Here is a 24200-nt window from a genome sequence, read left to right on the forward strand (position 1 = left end):
ATATCAAAGGAAAACATATAATTGCCTCCAAAAACGCTGTCAATGAATGTGGAAACCATGGCAGAATTAATCCCCCTGTCTACAACCGCTTTAACAATTGCCTGTACATTTTTCGGGTTTCCTGGGGAGTAGGTTCTTTGATTTCTGTCTGCCCGCCTCCCCAAGGACTGGGAACACCAGTGTGGCAGATGGAGCCCACTCCGCGCAAGCCATTTTTATTTTCCACCTGTCTGTAAGCAGAGTTTGATCTTTCTCTGATATCCCCTTAACCCATGCAGGAGCGCTGCAGCTAGTGATCTTGTATGCCGCTGCTCCCTTTTTGTTACAGTCTGAGTCGGTGTCGGAATCCTCCGACCAACTTTCGAGCCCGTCTCAACTTGAGTCAGAGTCCGAGCCAGAAGTTGACTGGCCGGAAATTTCCGGGCTGCTCAGCCGTTTTCTCGGGATCCGACCCCGCCCCTTCTTGTAGGGGTTGGGCCGTTCCCTCCCGCTGGCCTCCCCCCGCCTCCTGCTGGGGGAGGTCCTTGCCCTATAAGGACCAAATTTAAAATGAGCGCTTTGAATGGTCTTACGCTCCTACTCGGGGGCCGCCCCTCCTCCCCGCTCACCCACGTTTGCGGTGTTCAGCGAGTCTTCTGCATTTCCTCCCCCCGTGTCATCATTCCAGCCCTGGTCACTCACTCCAGCACCATTTTCAAACGCATATGGGGGGGTGCGTTTTTATCAACCGCTTCGGGGTCCGATATTATAGCAGCATTCCGCGCCTCCTGTGCTAGCCCCTGCCAAAACGTCCGCACGTATTCCCCCCCCTCCGATGGTGAGTCCGGTCGCTGAGGGGGTTCCGGCGTTCGTGCCTCCGCGCACCCGACCGGGTCAAAGTCCTCCACGGTTTGCGTCGCTGCCCCTACCCCCAACTGCGGGGTGGCCAATAAACAAGTTCGCATGGCTTTCCAAGTTTCTTGCTCTTGCTGAGCTTTTTGCAGAGCCTGGATAACCCTGCCCCAGGATTTGAGGGCTTTCCCTGAGCCTGAGGACATGGTTTCCTCGACTAGAGCCTTCGTGCAAATATCCCAAATCTCCGGATGGAGAATTTCTACTGGGCTTTCTATAGCCCCAAGCTTAATCAGTCTTGGCACTACGAGACATAAATCCTTAAGCTTACACTCGATACCCCACTGCGTGTGGATCTGACTTATGACCTTCGCGATAGCGTCCATGCTCCTCGCTGGTCTGGGGGCGTCCCCCCCGCTGCATGAGGCCAGCTGTGCAGCCACCGGTCCCTCATCCAGGCGATCCCTGAACCCCGGGCGGTGATTGTGTCCCGGGTTTTCCGCACCAGATGTTGCCTTCTCAAGGCGTGGCAACCTGGTTCTTAGTCCAGCACGGTGGCCCTAACCCCAGGGTCACTCAGTCCATAAGCTCCTGACACCAACGTGGCGGACAGCAAATGGCGTTTATTGAGGGGTCACAAGGGTTTTTATAGCTTGGGCAGTCAGTGTCATTTCCTTCTGCTCACGTCTGGCTGGGTGCGGCCAGGTACAGAGCAAAGGTCTGACTGCGGGGGGGGGGGGGATGTCCTGACTGACCGTACAGCCCGATTTCTTCCGCACACAGATCCCTAACTCTCCACACCATCCACACTGGAAAGAGGCCCTACGAGTGTCTCCAGTGTGGGAAGAGGTTTCACACCAGCTCCAATCTCCTCTGGCACCAGCGGATTCACACAGACGAGAGGCCCTTCCAATGCCCCGACTGCGGGAAGGGATTCAGAGACAACTCCACCCTCGTCACCCACCGGCACATCCACACTGGGGAGAGGCCCTACGAGTGTCCTCAGTGTGGGAAGAGTGTTGACGGAAGGGAACCCGGACATCAGTTTGATCATCACAGGCTCAATTTTATTGATCAGTATGGCGGGTTAAATACAGTTAATAATGAGCTTCATACATATTGCAAAAGTTGAGCTCAGGATTGGTCAGCTTACATATCAGCACCTACGCCTACTTCTACATTCCTATGGTTCTACTTTTGATACATTCCACATATTCTTAGGATATATTCAGGACTAATCTCAACTCCCTATCCTCATGTTGCAGCAAGGTCACTGCTGACTCTTCCTTTCAGCTTGCTGACTGCTGACTTTTCTCCTTCAGTTTAACCAGTGGCATTATATCAGTGTGGCCTTTCTCAGCTAACCAATTATTAATAATACTCTCCACATTTCCCCTGTTTTCTTCTTGTGCAAGGAGATTAGTTTGCCATGTTTTTGCTATTGTACGGCTGACCATGTTTTGGATACGGTTAAAGATACAAGGCAAAATAAGCAAAAACAGTAAAATTACACCCAGAAGTCCTATAGCATAGATCACAAGGTTCCTCAGCCACGGTCCGAGTCCTAAGCCTTTAAGCCATTCGTCAATTCCTAAACCGTCTTCTTCCTTAAGTTTGTGAAGTCCCTGTTGTAACTCTTTTATCTTAGTGTGAATGGACACTGAATGATCAGACAGATTCATGCAACACATTCCCTCGAACTCTTCACATCCATGCCCTTGTGCTAAGAGCAAAAAATCTACAGCAGCTCTATTTTGCAAAACAGCATGGTTAACACTTTGCACATCTGCAGTTAGCATGTCTAGAATTTGTGATGTCTTGTTCAGCTCATCCCTTGCCCAGCATCCTAATTGTTTTGCTAAATTCATGGCTTTATTGGCAGATCCTCCTGGTAAGATAGTTGAAACCACCACCTGTTTGAATGTGCCCCAAAACCGTGGATCTCCTATCTTGCTGCAGTCTAAGTCATGTATGCTACGTTTTCTCCTGTTTGAATTTTGACTCAGCTGCATTAGCAAGGACACATTAGGATGAAACAGTGACAATTTTCCCAAAAAACAGGGCCCACCCTGTGGTTTGGCTGGTATACCATTCCATGCCCTGTCTCCACAAATCAAAAATATTCCTGTGGGTAATTTCATTGGTGCTGTGATATTTGTGCCATTACATTGACTGTAATGCTGTGGAGAGAATTCACTCACATTCAGGGATGAATCTAGGGTGGCCCATGTTTCTTTAGGTTGGTTTAAATTCTGAGCACCCGAAAGTTTGAAGCTAAACCATTCGCCAGCTGTAGTGTTAGATATGCTGGCATTTGTACTTCCAAAAAGATCCAATTCTTCAGGAGGAGAGTGCAAAGAGGTGTTAAGTGATTGGATTAGTAAGCATTGACGATAGCCATCACTCTGACCTGCAGTATACCCTTGTTGCACCGGCAATGTGATGTTTGACATGTTAGACATACATAAGGTTTGATTGTTTATCAAACTACAAAATTCTCCAGGAGACCACACAAGAGGTCCCACCAGGCATGTTCGAAATGGGTTAGTGACTCCTCCAAGACTAAGACAAAGTGATGACTGGTTAGTTTGATTAGCAAGTGTTACCCATAAATTTTCCCTTGGTTGACTAAAGTGTGTTACTCCTACTGCTTCACTTGCTACAGCATTGAGCAGTATAACAAAAACAAACCTCATTTTTCTTTCTGCTTACTTTGCTTCTCCTTTTCTTCCTTCTGCTTACGTTGTTTTTTCTTTCTTCGCTGTCTTTTCCCTGGTTTGCTAGATTGTCTATTGTAAGGCTGAGTCAATTCTTGAATATACTGATCTAATTCTAAATCAGCATCCTTGCTCACAAGTATAGCACGAGGTAAGTTTGAAGGCAAATCAGCTTTGCAGCAAGCTGCTATGATGCGTGAGGCTTTAGTAATTTCAAATATTCTAAGGTTTTCCTGTAACTTCCACCTAAGATATGCTATAACCACTTGTTCTGCACTCTCAAAGAGCTGTAATCCTGTCCGTCCTGGCAGGCCAGTGCTTTGTTCAAGAGCACTAACCCAGATATGATTTCGAATCCACTTTCCAAAACAAGATGTACACCATAAATATCCCAATGACTTCTGTGAATACCAATAAACCTGATTACAATCTGCACAATGCAAAGCTACCCATGCATAGCATTTATCTTTATCCTTTTTGCAAACATAACAAGGAAGCGAATGTAAGTAAGGACCAGTATAAAATTGTGTATCTTCAACCCAAAGCAACCAATTCAATGGTGGTGATCGCAAAGCCTCTTCAGCCGTTTTACTATATGAGGCTAACAGCTCAAGGTCTTTCTTTAACACAAGGTGTATCTTATTTCGTAATCGTAGTTCTTGTTCGTTATCCTCCTCAACAACTATATCTTCCCGAGGGTCCCACAACAGTAAAATTGTTCTAATCATAGAAAATTAATTAGCAATCACTGATACTCCTATTCAAATGAGACCGTTCCCTTTTTTGCCTTCTTTTTCTTATCTGTCTTCAATCTTGCTGCTCCTAATTTCACTGGTCTTGCCACTTTCAAACTTAATTTTTGCAACTTATCAATGCAGCAATCTAATGCTCTATCAGGATCCCCTTGGAAGGGTCCTACAACTGAATGCTGTGTTAAAGGCACTAATTTCCTACACCTTATAGAAACTATATGTGATTTACTTTGAACCTTAATTCTATTTACAATACATTGTATTTCCCATCGATAATAAGCAAGAACTTTCTGTTCAGGAGACTCATAAAGATTTAAAGCTATATATGCGTTTTGCCCCGTTTGTCTCCACAATTCATCTTGCCAGCTTTTTCCCCACGTATGCTCGTGTTCACAAGTATGACACCACAAGTCCCGTAATAATGATTGTTCTATCCAAAAAGTTCTTTTACAACCCCCACAACGTAGAGCTATCCAGGCAGCACAATGTGGATTGTGACAGTCAAGGCAATGTAGTTTCGCTGGATCTGTTAAATGAAAAGTTGATAATGAGTCAATGAAACCAATCAACTCCTGGGCTGTCCGGTAGTGACGTGTCAGTGCTCTGTCCACCGCTTCCGAGTACCCCTTCAATTGTAACAGTAGTGGTTGTAGGACTAGAAGCAGTTTCTTCCCCAGCCGCTCCTTGTCCTCCTCTGTAAGGCGATCCACCAGAGGCTGCATCAAAAACAGGTTTAGTCTACTTAGCAGGCACCCACAAAGGCCCTGTAGGTGAGGAAACACAAAGATACCCCCGACCCCAATATAATACTTTTGCAGGTTTTTCCCATAATCCTGTGCTTGGGTTCTTATACTTAACCCAGACCTCTGTTTCCTTAGTATTTTCCTGACCTGACCTTGGATGATGTTTCATTGCAGGGGGGGTATCATCTTCCCCAAAAATGCATAAATGATTAATCACATACAAAACCTTAGCCAAACATGCTTGTGGATCTGTCAAATCTTGATGTTTTTCAATATACTGCTTAAGGGTACCGTTTGCTCTTTCCACTATTGCCTGTCCAGTAGAAGAGTGTGGAATACCTGTCACGTGCTTAACAGACCACTGATTCAAAAATTTCCGGACCCTAGCACTTACATAACCTCGACCATTATCTGTTTTGATACTCTTTGGAACTCCCATAACAGCGAAACAACTTAACAGATGTCTGATAACCTGTATAGCTTTCTGTCCTGCCTGAGCCGTAGCCCATATGTAATGACTGTATGTATCTATGGTGACGTGCACATGCTTGACTTTACCGAATCTGGCTATGTGTGTAACATCCATTTGCCATTTCTCATTTATTTCTAAACCTCGAGGATTAACCCCGATGCCTAGACCTATCCCACCATTATGATAACTACATGTTGGACATGCTCTGACAATGGCCTTGGCTTCTGACAAACTCAGCTCAAAGTGTTTTGCTAAACCTCTTGCATTTTGATGATATCTACTATGTGCTTCTCTGGCCAATGTGTGCTTGTCAATAGGACAAGAATTATCAATGGGTAGGGTAACCAATTTATCTGCATGTTCATTCCCTTCTCCTAAACCTTCAGACCATTTATGGCTCCTAATATGAATCACAGAATATGCTGCATTTCTCTCTCGTAAAGCCTTCCTTAACTGTATCAGTAACTCATACAATCGTTTATTATTCACTTCCTTAATTGCTGCTTCCTCTATTCGTTTGACTACTCCTGCAACATACATAGAGTCTGTGACCACATTTAAAGACTCCTGTAAGTTGGACACTGCCCATACTACTGCTAACAATTCCAAAGTTTGTAAGCTATCTGCAGGGTCTGCTGTGAGGAGTTGATGCTTCCATTGTCCTTTTTCTTGCCAGGTAACAGCAGCACGCCTTGATTTCTTTCCTGCATCTGTAAAAGCTGTAATAGCTCCTTCTATGGGGTTTTCTTCTCTCAAAGGTCGAGTGATCCAGTTCCATTCTGTCATCCATTGCAAAACTCTAGGCACTAATTTACTAGTTTCTACTTTAGCAGGTGACATCAATAATGCTTCTTGTAAATTCTTTGAATTTATCAAGTACCACTGTTGAAGTGAGGGGAGAACGACCAATCCTTTGATGCATCGAACTCGATTTATTGATCGATCAGTCAGCTTAAATAATAGTGTTAACGAACTTCATGCGTATTCCGAAATACAGGTTTATGATAGGCTAACAGAGAAAACTCTAACCACACCTTTTGTTTTACTACACCATTGATTGTTTACACAAAACAAAACCAGTGTTCTCACTGTGATACGAACGGTTCCCAAAACTTCCACATCTGTTCTCAGGGTGCCATCTTTTCCCAGAGAGAGTGTTACACTTGTTATGAGAAGACTGCCTGAGAAGTTCATTGTTTATACAATGATGCCTGAAAGAGTCTAATTGTTTATAGAAGTCAGGCTGGGAACTGCTTCACAGCTACCTGTTACTTTTCTCTCAATTTCATGGCTTCGTGGCCTTTTTCTTCAAGCCATGCCTGAACTAAACTCTCCACACTTCCCCCGCTTTTTTCTTTAAGAGAAAGGAGGTTAGTTTGCCAGGTATTCTCTATCATCCTACTAACCATCTTTTGGATACAGCTACAGAAACAAGGTAATATAAGTAAAAGCAATAAGAGTACCCCTAATATCCCTATAGCATATGTTATAAGGTTTCTTAGCCAGGGTCCCAATCCGAAACTTTTCAGCCACTCATCAATACCCAATCCTTCTTCTTCCTTAATTTTGTTAAATCCTAGCCGTAGCTCTTTTAACTTAGCATGAATAGATACAGAATGATCAGATAAGTTCATGCAACACATTCCTTCAAACTCTTCACACCCATGGCCTTGTGCTAATAATAAGAAATCTATAGCAGCTCTATTTTGTAGAACAGCGTGATTAACACTTTGGACATCTGAAGTTAACATATCTAATATCTGTGAAGTTTTATTCAGTTCACCCTTAGCCCAACACCCTATTTGTTTTGCTAGAGTCAATGCTTTGCTGGCAGCACCCCATGGTAGGAAAGCTGAAACCATCACTTGCTTAAATTTACTCCAGAACCATGGATCTCCTATTTGACTACAGTCTAAATTATGTAAGCTATGCTTTTGCCTGCTTATCTTATGGCTTAATTGCATTAGCACAGATATGTTAGGGTGGAATAGAGATAACTTGCCTAAATAACAAGGTCCACCCTGAGGCTGGGCAGGTATACCAGTCCAGGCTCTATCTCCGCAAATTAGAAATATACCCGTAGGTAATTTCTTAGGTGTTATGATGCTAGAGCCTTTACAATGATTGTAGAGTTGTTTAGACACTATGTTTGGCTTTAGAGCTGAATCCAGGGTAGCCCACGTTTGTGTATGTGGATTCATCTTTTGAGGATTAGAATAATCAAAGCTAAACCACCCACCATCGGAAGTGCTGGTCATGCTAGCATTTGCACTCCCGAAGACCTCCAATTCCTCAGGTGGAGAATGCAAAGGAATATTAAGTGATTGAATTAACAGGCATTGACGGTAGCCGTCACTCTGACTGGCAGTATACCCTTTAGGCAATTTAATATTTACCATACTGCGCATACATAAGGCACGGTTATTAATAAACTGCAGAATTCTTGAGGAGACCAAACTGGAAGTCCTACCAAACATGTTCGAAAGGGGTTAGTAACTCCTCCAATGCTGAGACAAAGCGATGTCTGATTAATCTGCCTAGCAAGTGTTAACCATACATTATCTCTAGATTGACTAAAATGTGTTACCTTTAATTCTTCAGCTACCACTACACCAAGTAATATAATAAAAGGAAACCTCATTTTTCTGGTTTTACTTTGACCTTCTTTTTCTTATCAGTTTTTAACCTTACTGTTCCCGAGGCCCGAAGACCACACCTTTGTAACCTTCTAATGCAGTTGTCTAATGCCTGATTGGGATCTCCTTTTATAGGCCCTACAACGGAATGTTGTGTTAAAGGCACCAGTTTTCTACACCTTACAGAGATAATATATGATGCGCTTTGAGCTTTAACCCTTTTCAAAATACACTGTACCTCCCACCGATAATAAGCCAAGATTTTCTGCTCATGTGACTCATAAAGAGCTAAAGCTGATGCAGTGTTTAGTCCTGTTTCATTCCGTAGTGCCCACTCCCAATTATGTTCCCAGGTATGTCTATAATTACAGGTATTACACCATAAATGAAAAAGTGACAACTGATCCACCCAAAAGGTCCTGTCACAACCCCCACAACACAGTGCAACCCAAGCAGCACAATTTGGGCTGTGACATTCAAGACAGTTCTCTTTTGCCGGTCCTTTTATATGGAAAGATGATAATGATTCAATAATGTCAATCAGTTCCCTGGTTGTCCGGCAACTGTGTGTTATGGCCCTGTCGATCGCCTTCGAGTGTCCCTTCAGTTGAAGCAGTAGTGGTCTCAGGATCAGGAACAGCTTCTTCTCCAGACGGTCCTTGTCCTCTTCTGTGAGTTGATCCACCAGGCGCTGCATCAAGAACAGGTTTAGTCCACTTGGCCGGTACCCACAATGCTCCTGTAGGGGTGGAAATACAAACATATCCCCTTCCCCAGAACAGGACCTTAGCAGGATCCTTCCATAGCCCTGTCTTGGGGTCCCGGTATTTTACCCATACCTCTTTCTCCTGCTCACCAGTTTCTGGTGACTTATAGTGTAGTTCTGCTGGGGGCTGCCCTACATCACCAAACACACACAGATGATTGATCACAAATAAGCTTTTTAGTAATCTGGAGTGGGGGTCAGTTACTTCTTCCTGTTTGGCTAAATACTTCTTTAAGGTACCATGTGCCCTTTCAATGATGGCCTGCCCTGTTGGGGAATTAGGAATACCTGTAACATGTTCAATCCCCCAATTTCTAAAGAATTTCCCTATTCTATGACTAGTATAGGCAGAACCATTATCTGTTTTAATTCTTTTTGGTGTACCCATCACTGCAAAGCAACTGTACAGATGTCTTTCTACATGTATAGCTTTTTCTCCTGACTGAGCTGTTGCCCATATATATTTGCTGTAAGTATCAACGGACACATGTACATACTTTAGGTTGCCAAAACTAGGGACATGTGTAACGTCCATTTGCCACAATTCATTTGTTTGCAGGCCTCGTGGATTTACTCCTAGGCCTAAACCACTTCCCCCATTATGGTGACTACAAATAGAGCAAGCCCTCACAATGGCTTTAGCTTCTGAGAGTGTTATTTTAAATTCTCTGCTTAAGCCTTTTGCATTCTGGTGAAACATTGAATGAGCTTCTCGAGCCAATTGGTGACTTGACAGAGGTGTACTTTGGGTAATAGTAACCAATCTATCTGCCCTATCATTTCCTTCACCTAAACCAACCTTCCATTTATGACTTCTAATATGTATTACAGCATAAGCATGTTCCCTGGATCTAGTAGCTCTTTTTAGCTGCAATAGTAGTTCATATAGTCTTTGATTTTGCACCTCTTTTATGGAAGCATCTTCAATTCTTGCTACAACTCCCGCTACATACAGAGAGTCTGTAACAACATTCAAAGGTTCCTTAAATTGTACCATTGCCCATACCACTGCTAACAGTTCCATGGTTTGTAGACTGTCCACTGCTTCTGCTTGCAGAATATGATGCTTCCATACTCCCTTTTCTTGCCAGGTTATTGCAGCAGTTCTTGATTTCCTGCCAGCGTCTGTAAATGCAGTAATAGCACCTGAGATAGGAGAATTCTCTCGCTTTGGACGAGTTATCCAGTCCCAGTCCCCTATCCATTGAATGGATGCTGGTCGAAGCTGGTGTGTTTCAATAGGGCGACATGCACCCAAAAGGGCTTCCTGCATTTCCTCTGAATTACTCAAATACCAGTCCAAGGTATCCTTCTTCATTGGTATCTTGATGGCAGCTGGTTCTGACCCAGCTACCTGCAACATCCTTTCTCTGCCCTTCTTTATTAAGTTCGCTAACATTTCAATTTTTTGAAGGAGAGTCTTGCTTTGCTGTAGTGGGGGGGAGATCCATTCTAATATTCGTGTTTCCCCTGTTTCTTTTTTACATTGTGTAAGCGCTCCCAAAAGATATTGTGGGCCTTTCCAGATGGTCAGATCTATGGGTACTTCTGGATCCCTTCGATGAACATGTCCATGCATAACACAGTCCATAATTTGCTGAATGGCCCGCTGTTGCTTATCAGTGATGCACACCGGATGAGCTGGATCAGTTCCTTTTAACAGTGGACGCAGCTCATCAAGCAATTCATTAGGTATTCCCACCATCGGTTTTAACCACTGTAAATCACCTAAGAATCTCTGAGCTTCATTTAAGGTAGTTATTTTTGTTTTTAATTGCAGCTTTTGAGGTTTAACAATTTGTTCTGTCATAGACCATCCCAGATATTTCCAGGGAGCAGTTGTTTGAATTTTCTCAGGAGCTACTACTAAAGAATATTGTGCCAGTGTCGTTCTTATTTCCTGGACTTGTTGTTGTGTGAAAGGCATCGGCTGAGCAAACAATACATCATCCATGTAATGATATATCACTGTATTAGGCCATTGCTTTCTGAGAGGTTGCAAAGCTGCACTTACATAAAGCTGACACAAGGTGGGGCTGTTGCGCATGCCCTGTGGAAGAACCGTCCATTCAAACCTCTGATCGGGCGCTTCTTTGTTAATCGCGGGCAATGTGAATGCAAATCGTCGCATATCCTGCGGGTGAAGGGCAATAGTAAAAAAGCAGTCCTTGAGATCAATAATCAGCAAAGGCCAATCCATCGGGATCATGGCTGGGTTAGGTAATCCAGGTTGTAATGAACCCATAGGTTCCATCTGATCATTGACAGCACGCAAGTCATGGAGCAGTCTGTATTTCCCTGATTTCTTTTTGATTACAAAAATTGGAGTATTCCAGGGGCTGGTAGAGAAATGCAAATGTCCCTGTTGAAACTGTTCTGAAACGAGCTGATGTGCGTGTTGTAAACTTTCCCCTTTCAAAGGCCATTGCTTAACCCATACCGGGGTGTCATCGACCCAGGTGATAGGAATTGGGAAAGTCCAAGCAATGGCTTTTACTCCAAAGGGTGTTCATTTGTTAGAACAACCCCTAGCTGAGCCATAATGTCCCGGCCTATAAGGCATTGAACAGTAGGTGGTAACTGCACCACTGAGAAAGTCGCCGTCAGCTGCTTGCCGTCGATGTGAACTTGAAGGGGGGGTGAACGGCTTGCCAAGGTAAATCCTCCTACCCCGGATACGGCAGTGGCTGCCGGTTGCAAGGGCCAGTGATGAGGCCAGCAGCTAGGACTAATAATGCTGGAATCTGCTCCAGTATCCAGCAGACCTGAAAATGACCTTTTCTGTCCGTTATATTCTATCTTAATTTTTTTCTTCAGTCTCTCGGTAAGATTTAAAGTTAACAAAGTAAGTCCTCCTGTAGAACCAAAAGCGCTATCTCTCCTCTCTTGGGTTTTAATGGGTTGTATTCCTTTCGTCATTTGCTCAAGCGGTACCAGCTGAGCAATCCTTTGTCCTTTGTTAATTTGGAGAGGAGGAAAAGGAGTATAAACCATGACCATAATCTCTCCCGTGTAATCCGCGTCAATAACGCCAGGTAAAACAAACAGTCCTAACATAGATGCGGAAGATCTCCCAAATAGTAGCGCACCCATCGCTTTGTTTTGTATAATAATAGGTCCTTGAACCCCCGTAGGGACTTTTTGCGGGTGCGGAGTCATCAGCGTTACGTCTACTGCGGCTGCCAGGTCCATGCCGAGGCTCCCTGCTGTGGCGGGTTGGAGACTCCCGGCTGTGGCGGGTTGGAGACTGCCTGCTGCGGCGGGTTGGAGGCTCCCTGCTGTGGAGGGTTGAAAGCGTGGGGGGGTGTTATCTCTGCAGCGGCAACTTGTGTCTGGGCGCGGCTGCTGCGGGAATACGCTCTCCTGGAGAAGTTTCCCGACCTCCGCTTACAAGCGCTTGTATGATGATTATCCATACGGCATTTCTGGTACCAGACTCCAGTAGCCTGGCACTCCTGGCGCGTATGTCCAAAGCCTCCGCAGCAAAAACATTTTATGCGGCCCTTTTTACTTGATGCTGCAAATGCGGCTGACGCTTGAAGAGGTGCAAGCGCGACTAAAACCCGACTCTGAGAAGATTTTGCCTGTTCTTGCTATCCTACTCCTAGCTGTTTAATTGCGTCTACCACTAAAGCCTGCTGCCCAGTTGGCACAAGAGCCATCCTCTCCAATGCCTCCTCAATAGTCCAATTTGCTCCTAAGGTATTAAGTATGTTTCTAGTGGCAGAATTACAATTTTGGATCGCACACTGCTTGAGAAGGGCCCCACGCATAAATTCGGCTACTCCAGCCCTCTCAATTGCAGCCGCAGCTCTATCAATAAAAGCGCCAAATGATTCCTCTCGACCTTGCTTAATTCCCATATATACTGGTATCCCTCCTGGTTCCTTTACCCTTTCTATTGCGAGTCTGACTAACCTCATTGCCTCCCGGCACTTCTCCTGACCTATTAAAGCTTGTGCTTCAGTGCGAAGGAAAGGTCCCAGACCCATAAGCTCATTAACAGTGACGCCATGGAGGGGGTCACCCTGCTGTCTTTGTACTGCCACGCACTCATTTACTAAAGCTTGCCAATGGGCGTTAAAAAGCAATTGCTGATGTTGGGTAAAGATTAATTTGACTATGCCACGACAATCATTAATAAGAAGAATACTGGTGTCAAAAATATAGTCCAGCATTTGCTTGGCTGGTTCGCTTTTAAAGCCAAACTGACTAACAGTGGCTCGCAACTGAGATAACATCTTCCAATCTAAAGCGCTAATTGTCGCTTGCATGCCTCCACCAGCCTGAGGGGTGAAAATAACCGGACAAGCCAGTTCGCTCGCTAAGCTAATCAACTCCTGGTCTCCCTTTTCCACTGCATCTTTGGCCAGAGCTGCCCACGCATCCCGTCTTTCCCGTGCAATCATCGCCGCTCGATCATTTTCCAACCCAGGGCTCTGATTACTTTTCGGGAACGGAACACACGTTTTTGGCTCTGGCTGCTGCGATGCGAGCGATACGGGAGACTCAGAAGTGCTACGGATAGCCTGGGGCAAAGCGGGCAATAAAGCACCCTGCGGAACACCCTGCGGAGCTTGGCTCGTTAGGGGGGGCTGGTTTGTTAAAGGAGGCGGTGGAAGCGGCGCTGGAAGTGGCGTGGCGGGTAGTAAAGCGGCCTGTGGAGCTTGGCTCGGAACCTGGCTTGTAGCCGGGCTCACAGCCTGGCTCGCAGCCTGGCTTGGCGCCTGGCTCGCAGCCGGGCTTGCCAAGGGAGGTGGCGAGGGTGGTAATAAAACCATCCTCATTGCGGGGCCGAGAGGGGTCCCCGACTCTTTATCAAACTCCCTTTCTCGATCGTATTCTTTATTACGATCATGAGCGGCAGTAGCCTGATGGGCAGCCCTCTTTTCCGCCTGAAACTGCAACAGTTCGGTGTTAATGACCCGCCATAATTTACCCATTTTCCTAGCAGTTTTATCATCGTCTAACGTAGCCTGCCATAATATATCACCAAATTTACGCCACTCAGACAGCTCGTGAATCGTGTGGGGATTCACAAAGACTCCCCGTTCCAGACCATAAGCCAAAAGACCTTGCAATTCCTTCTGTAAATCTATTCCCTTAATTTGCCTTTTTTGCAAAAAAGTAATAAAAAGTTCATATGCGGCTTGCCTTTCCATACCTCTTTTTAAGTGCGCACTTTTACCTAGCAGCGATTTCCAGGCATCGGCCACACGTATCAGCTGGACCCATCTATATGGTCGCCAGAGCACAGCGCGTATTGGCGGCTTTTTTTTTTTTTTTCTCCGCTTTGGTTTCGCGCTTATTTGCCGCTCCCGCTGCTTCGGAGCCTGAACCAGTCCTCACTTCTCGTGGTGTTCGCAATCCCCGTGGGGGTCGCGATCGTCGTATCCGCTATCACGTCCGAGTGGTCACCATTTGTTGAAGTGAGGGGAGAACGACCATCCTGTGATGCATCGAACTCAGTTTATTGATCGATCAGTCAGCTTAAATAATAGTGTTAACGAACTTCATGCATATTCTGAAATACAGGTTTATGATAGGCTAACAGAGAAAACTCTAACCACACCTTTTGTTTTACTACACCATTGATTGTTTACACAAAACAAAACCAGTGTTCTCACTGTGATACGAACGGTTCCCAAAACTTCCACATCTGTTCTCAGGGTGCCATCTTTTCCCAGAGAGAGTGTTACACTTGTTATGAGAAGACTGCCTGAGAACTTTATTGTTTATACAATGATGCCTGAAAGAGTCTAATTGTTTATAGAAGTCAGGCTGGGAACTGCTTCACAGCTACCTGTTACTTTTGTCTCAGTTTCATGGCTTCATGGCCTTTTTCTTCAAGCCATGCCTGAACTAAACTCTCCACACTCTATGGCCAATGCTGCCCATGGCCACCACTGTTCCCCTGTAGCCACCAGTCTATGTCCAAACCTCCCATGGCCACCAGCATCCTACTGGCCTCTATGGTCAATCCTTCCATGGCCACCACCACTCTCTTGACCACTTTCATGCCCCATGGCCACCACCCCAGCCCCACCTTGGTGAGCAGCAGGATGTACTCGCTGGGCTGCCTGTACCAGGGACGATGTGGGGACACTGTGGCCACCAGCATGGATGATAGCAGGACCATTGGGGCCACCAGAATGGCCAGCAGGGACAGTGATTGGACAGGATGGCCAGTGGGGACCATGGCAGAGCCAGCACAGCCACCAGGATGGCCAGCAGGGACAATGGTAGGGCCACCAGGATGGTGTCATGATCCGCTCGTACAAGCGAGGGTCATGATGGTTTGTTAACTGATCTGAGTGCAAAAGCAACACGGAAGGGGATTTTGGTATTAATCAAAACAAATGCACCTCTTGTTGAGTGCCCACAGCAGATGTGATGGAAGGATTAGAAAGGAGAATAAAGGAGAGAGAGAGAGAGAGAGAGAGAGAGAAAGAGGGGAGGAATAGCTGCCAATGGAGAGATGAAACCCTCGTGGTCCAGCCAATAGATCCGTCTTGTCACGTCAGGGAGAATCTCAAAGTCTTGGTTCTGTTATAGTCCTCCACCAAGGGGGGGAACAGGTAAGTCTATTGAAACCACCGAGAGGGAACAGGTAAGTTTACAGACAGTCCATGTTCTCAGCAGTGAGTGAGACCAATTGTTTTCTTGGTCCAGGGAACACACCTGCAGGCAACACTTGGCAAACATCTGGCTTCAGTTCGGCCAGCCCCCTGTGTTAGAGTTATAGGGGTCTCAGTCTCAGCCCTTAGGAGGGGGCTTCAGTCTCCATCACAGTGGTCGTGAGGCAGCTGAGGGAAACCTCAGAGTGTCTCTTACAGATGATCAGTGGGGACAGGTGTCAGTCACTCCTGGCCGTGGGTCTCATAGCTGAAGATGCACTTCTGGAGCGTGTCCAGGGTGAGGAGGCTCAGGGGCTGCAGCACCTCCAACTCCACCGGCCCCCACCAGCTGCCACTGCTGCTGCCGCCCACTTGGCCTGCGGGGAAGGGCTGGGTTGGGGAGGGAACAGGGAGGGGATCAGGGACATGGGATAAATTTGGGGGTGGGACTGGGGTGGGAGAGGGGGAGGAGTTGAAGAGAAGGTGTGGAACAGGAATGTGGTGATAAATGAGGGGTGGGGTTGGGGTTTGGGGGCAGCTTTGAGTTTGGGGTATGGGACAGTACAGAATTTGGGTACAGGACGGGGCTCGGGGTGCAGGACAGGACTCAGGATGCAGCAGTGGGTGCAGGACAGAATTTTGGGTGCAGGACTGTCCTATGGTGACGTTATGATGCCTGTATCCCCATCCATGTGTTCTGTTTATGCTGGATATTATGTTCTGTGCCTTCAAGACTGGCTCTGAAGAGCGAAGTTTTGTTTTGGTTTTGTTATCAGCCGCTCCCCCACGGCTGGCGGGACACAGAGACAGGGCAGTACATGGTGCTGCTTTTGCTTTTTGCTTGGCTTTTTGCTTTGCTCTTGCTTTTGTTTCTGCTCATTACTTAGTTTAGCTAAGCACTCCGAATTTTTCCCTGGACTGTTTTTCCTTTCTCTTTTTTGGAACCACTCAAACCTGCTCCGGACTGGGACCTGGGAAACACTGAGAGTTTGCACCTTGTGGCTGCAGCAGCTGCCCCAGCACCGGAGGGACTGATAACAGAGCGACCACTCCCAAGAGAGACTTTCTGAACTTGTCATCTTTTTCAGAGTGGTGAAAGAGTGTTGTCACCTGGTATTGTTCATTTTGTGTGCTGGGGGTGCTTTGCCTGTTAAATAAACAGGTTCTTTCCACTTCTCTCCAGGGAATCCTTCCTGACCCAGTTGTGGGGAGGGGCAATGTGCGTTTGCTTTCTGGAGGAGCCCCTTTGGAGGTTTTCTCCCAAATTTGCCCTAAACCAGGACAAAATTTGGTGCCCAACGTGTGGGGCTTGAGAGAGAGTGGAAAAAACCCTGTTCTGACTGCATTTTGGTTGCCATTACTCTGTGTTGGTATAAAGCAGTTAATGGCCATGTTTTTTGAATTCATAATGTCTCTTGGGGTGGAGGCTTGCATGCATTTCTGGTCCCTAGGTGCAGAGGATCATTAATGGGACATCACACCATGATTAATATGATAAGGGAAACCAATTTATTACAAAAAGCAAGCCATATTTATACTGTTCTCTATTGTTCACCCCTCAAGCTGATACATGATTGGTTAAATCCTTTTTACGCACGCATTTTGATATTTCAGTTAATTTTAGTTAGTCTTTCTTCTTCATGCATCTCGCTGTGGTTTTCTTGTCTGCCTTTGCATCCTGAACCGTCTGCTGCTGAGCGTGTTCTCCTTCTTTTGTGTCCTTCAAGGGCATGGTGACCTTACTCAGGTTCTATGAAGGCTGGATTGTGAACATGTTATATATGTCCATTGTCCTCCAAAAAACCCTCAGCACTCCTCCCGGTGCTTTCTGGTCATTCAAGTGCCCTTCAGCTGACTGGTTTCATGCTTTGAGCTTCAGGGAATTGCCCAATCTTTCTGAAGCTGAAATAAATATCATATTAGTCAACATCTTAATTGTGTTTGTATCTCACAGAATTGCCTTTTCTTTTGCCTTTGTCTAAAACGGTTCCTGTGCGGAAATCTCTGGGGGATGGTGGACATGTCAGATGCTGCTGGGACATCCCAGAGCACTTGGACCTTGGCTCTGCACAGGAGAGCTCTTCATCCCCTTTCTCTCTTTTCCTCCCTCTGGGCATGGAGGGAGCTCCTGACTTCAGTGTGTGACTCGTGTGTGCAAAGAGCAAATCTGGGCAGAATTGGGGCAGGGAGGGTTTGGGGGGACCTTGGGATCTGTGCTGGGCACAGAAGGTGCTTTCCATTGCTCTGAGGCTTTCCATTGCTCTGAGGCTGTCTGCTGTGGAAAGTGGATTTAATATCCAGCAGAGGAATGACTTTTGCATTTGATGGAGCTGTGCCTTCCCTTGACTTTTTTGGCTGAAAAGATACACAGGAGCACACACAGAGTTACCAACTCCTGGATTCCAGCAGTGTTCAGATAGAAATTACAACAGGAGGTAGGGTCAAGATGTGTGCTTGCCTTGTGGTCAGCCTTCAATACCCCTTGGTCTCTCTGGGCCCTTCCTCCAGGTGGGCCTTGGGCTCATTTGGTCCCTCAGGAGCTGGGCTGGGGGCTGCAGAGGTGGCTGTGGAGCATTGCCTGTGCTGTGCCAGGGACTGGCAGCCACTGCTGGGCTGGGATAGAGGCTCTGGGGGGATTGGGGCTCCAGGGCAGGGCAAGGCTGGACCTGCCCCTTCCTCCCCCCCACACAAAATGTTTAGAGCCAACAATCTCCTCCAGTCTGTCACAACAGGGAATGCTGGAAGTGAAATCCCAGTTGTGGCCATGGGCACCTGGCTGAGAAGGACAGTTTTGTTCCATAGGAAGGAAAGCACAGAGCCTCAGTGTTTGGAAGGCAGGTGAGAGTCTCACTAGGCCAAGGCCAGCCAGACTTGTCAGGAATGGCAGATTTTTTTTGGGAGCAGTCTTTGGATTTAGGGAATTCTGGAGGTGGAAGACCAATCTCAGCCATGCATGCCTGGAGAAGTAGGACAGTTCTTTCTCATAGGGAGGAAAGCACGGAGCCTTCCCCAGTGTTTTGGGGACAGATGGGAGGTGACTCTCCTGAAAACATTGCCTGCCACACTTGTCCTGGCAATATTCCTATGGGAAAAATTTGGAGTTGAAATCCCAGTTCTGGCCATGAGTAATTAGAAGAGATTGACAGTTCCTTTCCTAGCAAGGAAAGCACAGAGCCGCAGTGCTCCAGGAGCTGATGAAAGGCAGCCTTTGACATTCCAACATCAGCCAGAGCTGTCCAGTGGCCCCTGGGAGGCCAAGCCAGCCAGGCCTGTTCCATGTTCCCTCAGTTCCATGAGACCCAATGGTCCCTTGCTTCCATGTGTCCCTGAGGTGCCATAATGCCCCCTTGGTGACACCAGGCCCTGAAGGGTCCCAATGGTCTCCATGGTTCCATCAGGCCCCACAGAACCATAATGGTCTCTGAGTCCATGAAGCCCCGCTGTGTCACCAAGGCCCCTTGGTTCCATGGGCTCCAGGGGTGCCACAATGATCCCCTTGGTTCCATGAGGTTCCATAGTGCCACCACGGTGTCCTTGGACCTGCTGGGACTCTCAGTGTGTTCCCAGACACCCCCAGCATGGTTACAGACACTCCCAGTATATCCCAGTTGCCTTCAGCACACTCACAGTCATTCCCAGTCACATCCACTTGGCCCAGTAAGATTCCACTTTCCACCAGTATGATCCCAGTCACTCCCAGTGAAGGGAACGGACCGGGATGGACTGGGACAGGCTGGGATGGACTGGGACACTGGGATACACCAGGCAGGATACACTGGGATACACCAGGATAAACTGGGATACACTGGGATACACCGGGACACACTGGGATACACTGGGACACACCGGGATATACTGGGATACACCGGGACATACCAAGACACTCCAGGATACTCCAGGATACACCAGGACACCCTGGGATTCACCGTGCCCAGCACTGGGACCCACTGGGAGCAGGATCAGAGCACACTGGGACTCAGCAGGGCCAGAACTGGGGCAAAAGGGATCACAGTGGGACCCACTGGGATATACTGGGAGTGACTGCAACCATACTGGGGATGACTGGGAACACACTGAGAGTGACTGGAGTCACTGAGTCTACACTGGGGGCAACTGGGAAGACTGGGATCACAGTGGTTTCCTACCGGGGTCATACTGGGAGTGACTGGGTCTGTGCTAGGGTGTCGTGGTTTTGGTTTGCTAATATAAGATCTCTTTAATTTTGAGATTTTTTTTGGCTAATGCACTAAAGAATGTGGTGGGTTTGGTGTTGGTTTATTACTAATACACTTATTTTTGGTTGTGAGATAGGATTAGGAGAAAGGTAAAGCAGGCTCAAAACTTTAAAAGGGTAGAAAGAAAAATTTTAATAATAGTAAGTAAAAAGAAAAAAAAAGGTAGTAAGAATCAAAGCAAACTTTTTAGAATACTTCTCCCCACAACTTTTTCTTTCTCACTGACAATGTAAAGAAACTAAACTTAAGATTTCTAGTCAGTTTACTACCTCTCAAAGAGTCTTTTTTTAGTTCACTTAGGGAGAGAAGTCCCTCTTGATAAAGTTATGGAGACTTTTCTACAAAAGGAAAAAAACAGTTTTCTCGTGGTTCTCAATTTTGTCATGAATAACAACTGCCAGGGGAACCTTGCTATCCTGAAATCTTTCTTATTTCTACAAACCTTCCCACAGCTTGGAGATGGGCTATGTTGATTGATGGGGTATTGTTTTAAAGATGAACTGTTAAAAGGCAAAAGTTCTCGTTATCTATCTCTAAAATCATCTTCATCTCTGGGAGCACAGATCTTCATTTTTAGAAGCACAAGACTGTGCTCTTTCTTTGTGCAAACTTCTCATGAGATTACAGCTATTTCAACATCTGCTTACTTTAACATAGAAGCCTTTACCTAATATCAATTCAAACACTTTCATTTCCTTATAGTTTTATGTGTTATAAGGGAAAAGAGTCTTTTCTTTATAGCTTACAAGAGGATTTCAGCTCTAAAAACAAAGCATCTTCTCCCCCTCCCATCTGGGACTTACTTACCTTCTTCTTTATTACCTTTAATATCTTCATCTTGTTTTTAATATACGTGCATGTTGTTCTTTTCTCTCACTCAGAAGAAGACTGAAGCACTGAAAAAGTTAACATCACGCCTGAAGCCTACCTAACCCACCAATAACTACTAACAGAAAGCTGTGGCTCAGTTGTGTTCAGATCAGCTTTGTAGTTAGTGTTTAGTTTTCTACACCAGCCACAGAAGTCTCTGGTCTCAGCCAGGCTAAGAAGAAGAAGAAGCAGCAGCCTGACAGCGAGATCTTCGCAGCCACAGCCAGCCCTGCTCTGGCTAAAGCTCCGCAGCCTCCCCTGTCTCCTTGCCCGGCAGCTGCTGAAGCCCAGCCCGGCCAAACCAGAGCCCATGGAGAGAGAAGCCAGCAAGCAGCCCAGGAAATAGAGAAGAAGCCCAGCCTGCAGCAAGACGGCCCAGCCCAGCCCAGACACAGAGCTGAAGCCCAAACCGAAACCCAGCACCTCCCTGCCGACCAACAAAGAAAAGAAAAGTTTCTGAATTTTTTGGTCTTTACCATGTGTGTTTCACAAAAGCGTGTCTAGCTTTTCAGCAGCTCAACAGACTGTCAGATACACAAAAAACTTTGCATCACTTCCCTACATTTCCTCCCATTCCCAAACATAACACAGGGGCCACTGGGAACAACTGGGATCAGACTGGGAGCAACTGGGAGCAGCTAGGACCAAGCTGGGAGCAACTGGGATCATCATGGCATCAGAGTAGGATCATACTGGGAGGGACTGGGTCTGTGCTAGAGGCAACTGGGATCACACTGGGAGGAAATGGGGACATGCTGGGGACCAATGGGATCATACTGGGAGCAACTGGCACCACACTGAGGGTGACTGGGATCCTTCTGGAATCATACTGGAAGTGACTAGGGGCAGGCTGAGGGCAATTGGGACCATGTTGGGGCAACTGGGATATACAGGAAATGACAGGAATCATGCTGGAGGTGACTGGGAGTGGCTGTGAGCAAATGGAATCATACCGGAAGCTACTGGGAGCAACTGGGAGTGAGTGGAAACACATTAGGGACAACTGGGATGTACTGGGAGAGACCAGGAGTGACTGGAATCACAAAAGAACCATAAAGGAAGTCACTGGAATAATACTGGGAGTATCTGGGATTGACTGGAATCCTACTGGGCGTGGCTGGAATCCTACTGGGTGACTTGGAGTGACTGGGACCATACTGGGGGCAAATGGCACTGTACTGAGAGTGACTGGGTTCATCCTGGAATCATACTGGGAAGGACTGGAACCATACTGGGAGTGTCTGGAACTATAGTAGGGCTGAATGGGAACACCTGGGATCATACTGGGAGTGACTGGGATGATACTGGGATCACACTGAGTGTAACGGGAAGTGACTGGGACCATCCTGGGGGTGACTGGGAGCCACAGGGCCCATGCTGGGAGTGACCTGGGGGGAACTGGGGGAACTGGCCCGGCTGGGGCTCAGGGTTGTTCTCCCCCAGGGCTGCCCTGGCTCCTGCTGCCACCCTGGGCCCCACAGAGCCGAGGGACAGGGGACAGCTGAGGGACAGGAGACAGGGGCAGGGACGTGGAGAGGTAGAAGGGAGTTCCAGGGGGTCCTTGAGCCCAGGAAAGGGGAGTCCAGGGTTTCCCAAAAAGGGGGGACAAGGGTGGGGACACCAGGGATGTTCGAGAACGAGGAGTTCAGGGGGTCTCTGGTTTTGCACACAGCTGGGGCTGGGGACTGGGAAAGGCAGGAATGGGGGACCAAGGCATTCCAGGGCATCCCAGGGTCAAGCCAATGGCCAGTCTGGAGGCTGGGAGCCATGGGATGGCCGGGAAAAGGGGAGCAGAGAGCCCTGATGTCCAGGAATGGGGTGTGAAAAATGCATGTATTTTATGATTGGCTTTTCACAAATATTAAAATGAATATTATATGTGTTGTATTAGAAAGCAATGCTGTATTAATTTTCTTAAGTACTGTGTTAAATATAGTTTTAGGTTATAAAAATTGTTAAAATAGAACTATGCTATGTAAGATGCTTTGTTTAAAAGAAAGGACTTGCAGCGAGATAACTTGCAGCCACAGGACACCTAGATCTTTCAGAGAAAAAGAATTTACGGCCTTCTTATCAGAAGAAACAAACTTCTTCCCACCTTGGAGGTGCTATTAGGATTAGAGGGAAGAAGTTGACACTGGTCAGACAGAATCCTGTGTTTGAATGGAATTTATGCATCATGTATGAAGTGTATGAATATGCAACGGGCTGTTGTTTTTAAGGGTTAATCCTTTGTTACCAGGGGTCCTTTTTTGGGCCGTGATGCCCAGAAAAAGGTACCTGGACGTCCATAACTCTTTGTTTTTATTGTCTCATATTGTCTTAATTCAATTTGTCCAAATTGTTATTACTCTAATTGTGTTACTGTATAACCATCTTATTACTATTAAACTTTAAAAATTTTAAAAACAAGTGATTGGCGTTTTTCACAATTTGGTAGCAGAGGATGGTTACTAACTCCTCGCTGCCGGTGCTTTGGGAGAGTCAGAGTGGGGAAGGCGCGCCCTGCCCTCTTTGGCAGCCTCGCTCTGCTTCCCCTGAAGTGACCGACAGACGCAGGTTACGATCTGTGGACAAAAGGAGACAACAAAACAAAGAGAACGGGAAAAGGGTCCCTACAACTGCTGTAATTTGCCCCCTAAGAGTAGTAGTGCGCACGAAGAACCCGGGAAGGAAAAAGGATTGGTAAGTATTTCTCGGGGGGCAGGTACGGGGGGATGAATGTGTGTGAATGAGAGGCGGGCTGGTTGTCCCAGACCTGCCAAGTGAGTGCGGAGTCTCCCACGCTGCGTTTCCGACTTTTCGCTGGAAAAGCGGCCAGTAAAGAGACAAAGCGACTCATAAGAGAGTGAAAGAATCCCCGGGGGTGACTGGGACTGGGTCTCAGGGAGGGGTTGGACCCCTCGGTGGTGGGGAGCAAGGTTTCCTAGCCCAATCCACTAGGAAACAGGACAGGAGGGGCTCCTAAAACCTGCTGGGTTGAGGGATTTATATTCCAAGAGCATCCAAGAGCAGGGTTGAGCAGAATTCTGTCCGAGTGAGGATATGCCCGGGAACACTCAGGGTGGGACAACACAGCTAGATTGGGGGATAAAAAAATGCCCAAGAACATCCAGGGTTGGACAACACAGCAGAACAAATTAAATGCCAAAGAGCATCTGTAGTTGTACCACACCGCTGGGTTGAGGGACAGAAAATGCCCAAGAGCATCTGAGGTTGAACAACACAGCTGGATTGAAGGAAAATTACCCGAGAGCATCTGGGGTTGGACAACACGACAGGATTGAGGGAAAAATTGCCCAAGAGCATTTGGGGTTGGATAACACAGCTGGGTTGAGGGATATCCAATGGCACCGGGACTGGCCAGTAACACCTAAACTTGTAATAGGCGATGTGAAAGTAAAAGGTACCTTATTGTTGTTTTGCGGTGTGTGAGAGTGACACACACACAGAGCCAGCCTCAGCTTCCTGGGCAGGTGGGAAGGGGGAGGTGTGGAAAGAGCGAGTGACCTGCACACCAGGCTGCAGCTCCCGGCTGGGTGGGGGCTTCTGGGCCCAAGA

General features: G+C 46.9%; 1 protein-coding gene across 1 annotated transcript in view; it reads right to left on the reverse strand.

Annotated features, from left to right (window-relative positions):
* Positions 1–677: 677 nt before the first annotated feature.
* Positions 678–24200, reverse strand: part of LOC134420884 (olfactory receptor 14J1-like) — a gene marked incomplete at its 5' end in the record, with an annotated part of 68821 nt that continues 45298 nt past the window's right edge. The window contains one exon of the mRNA XM_063161295.1: positions 678–914. Coding sequence (XP_063017365.1) covers positions 678–914 — 237 coding nt within the window. The remainder of the gene's footprint in view (positions 915–24200) is intronic.

Source organism: Melospiza melodia, chromosome 7 (assembly GCF_035770615.1).
Source record: "Melospiza melodia melodia isolate bMelMel2 chromosome 7, bMelMel2.pri, whole genome shotgun sequence".
In the NCBI taxonomy this organism is placed as follows: domain Eukaryota; kingdom Metazoa; phylum Chordata; class Aves; order Passeriformes; family Passerellidae; genus Melospiza; species Melospiza melodia.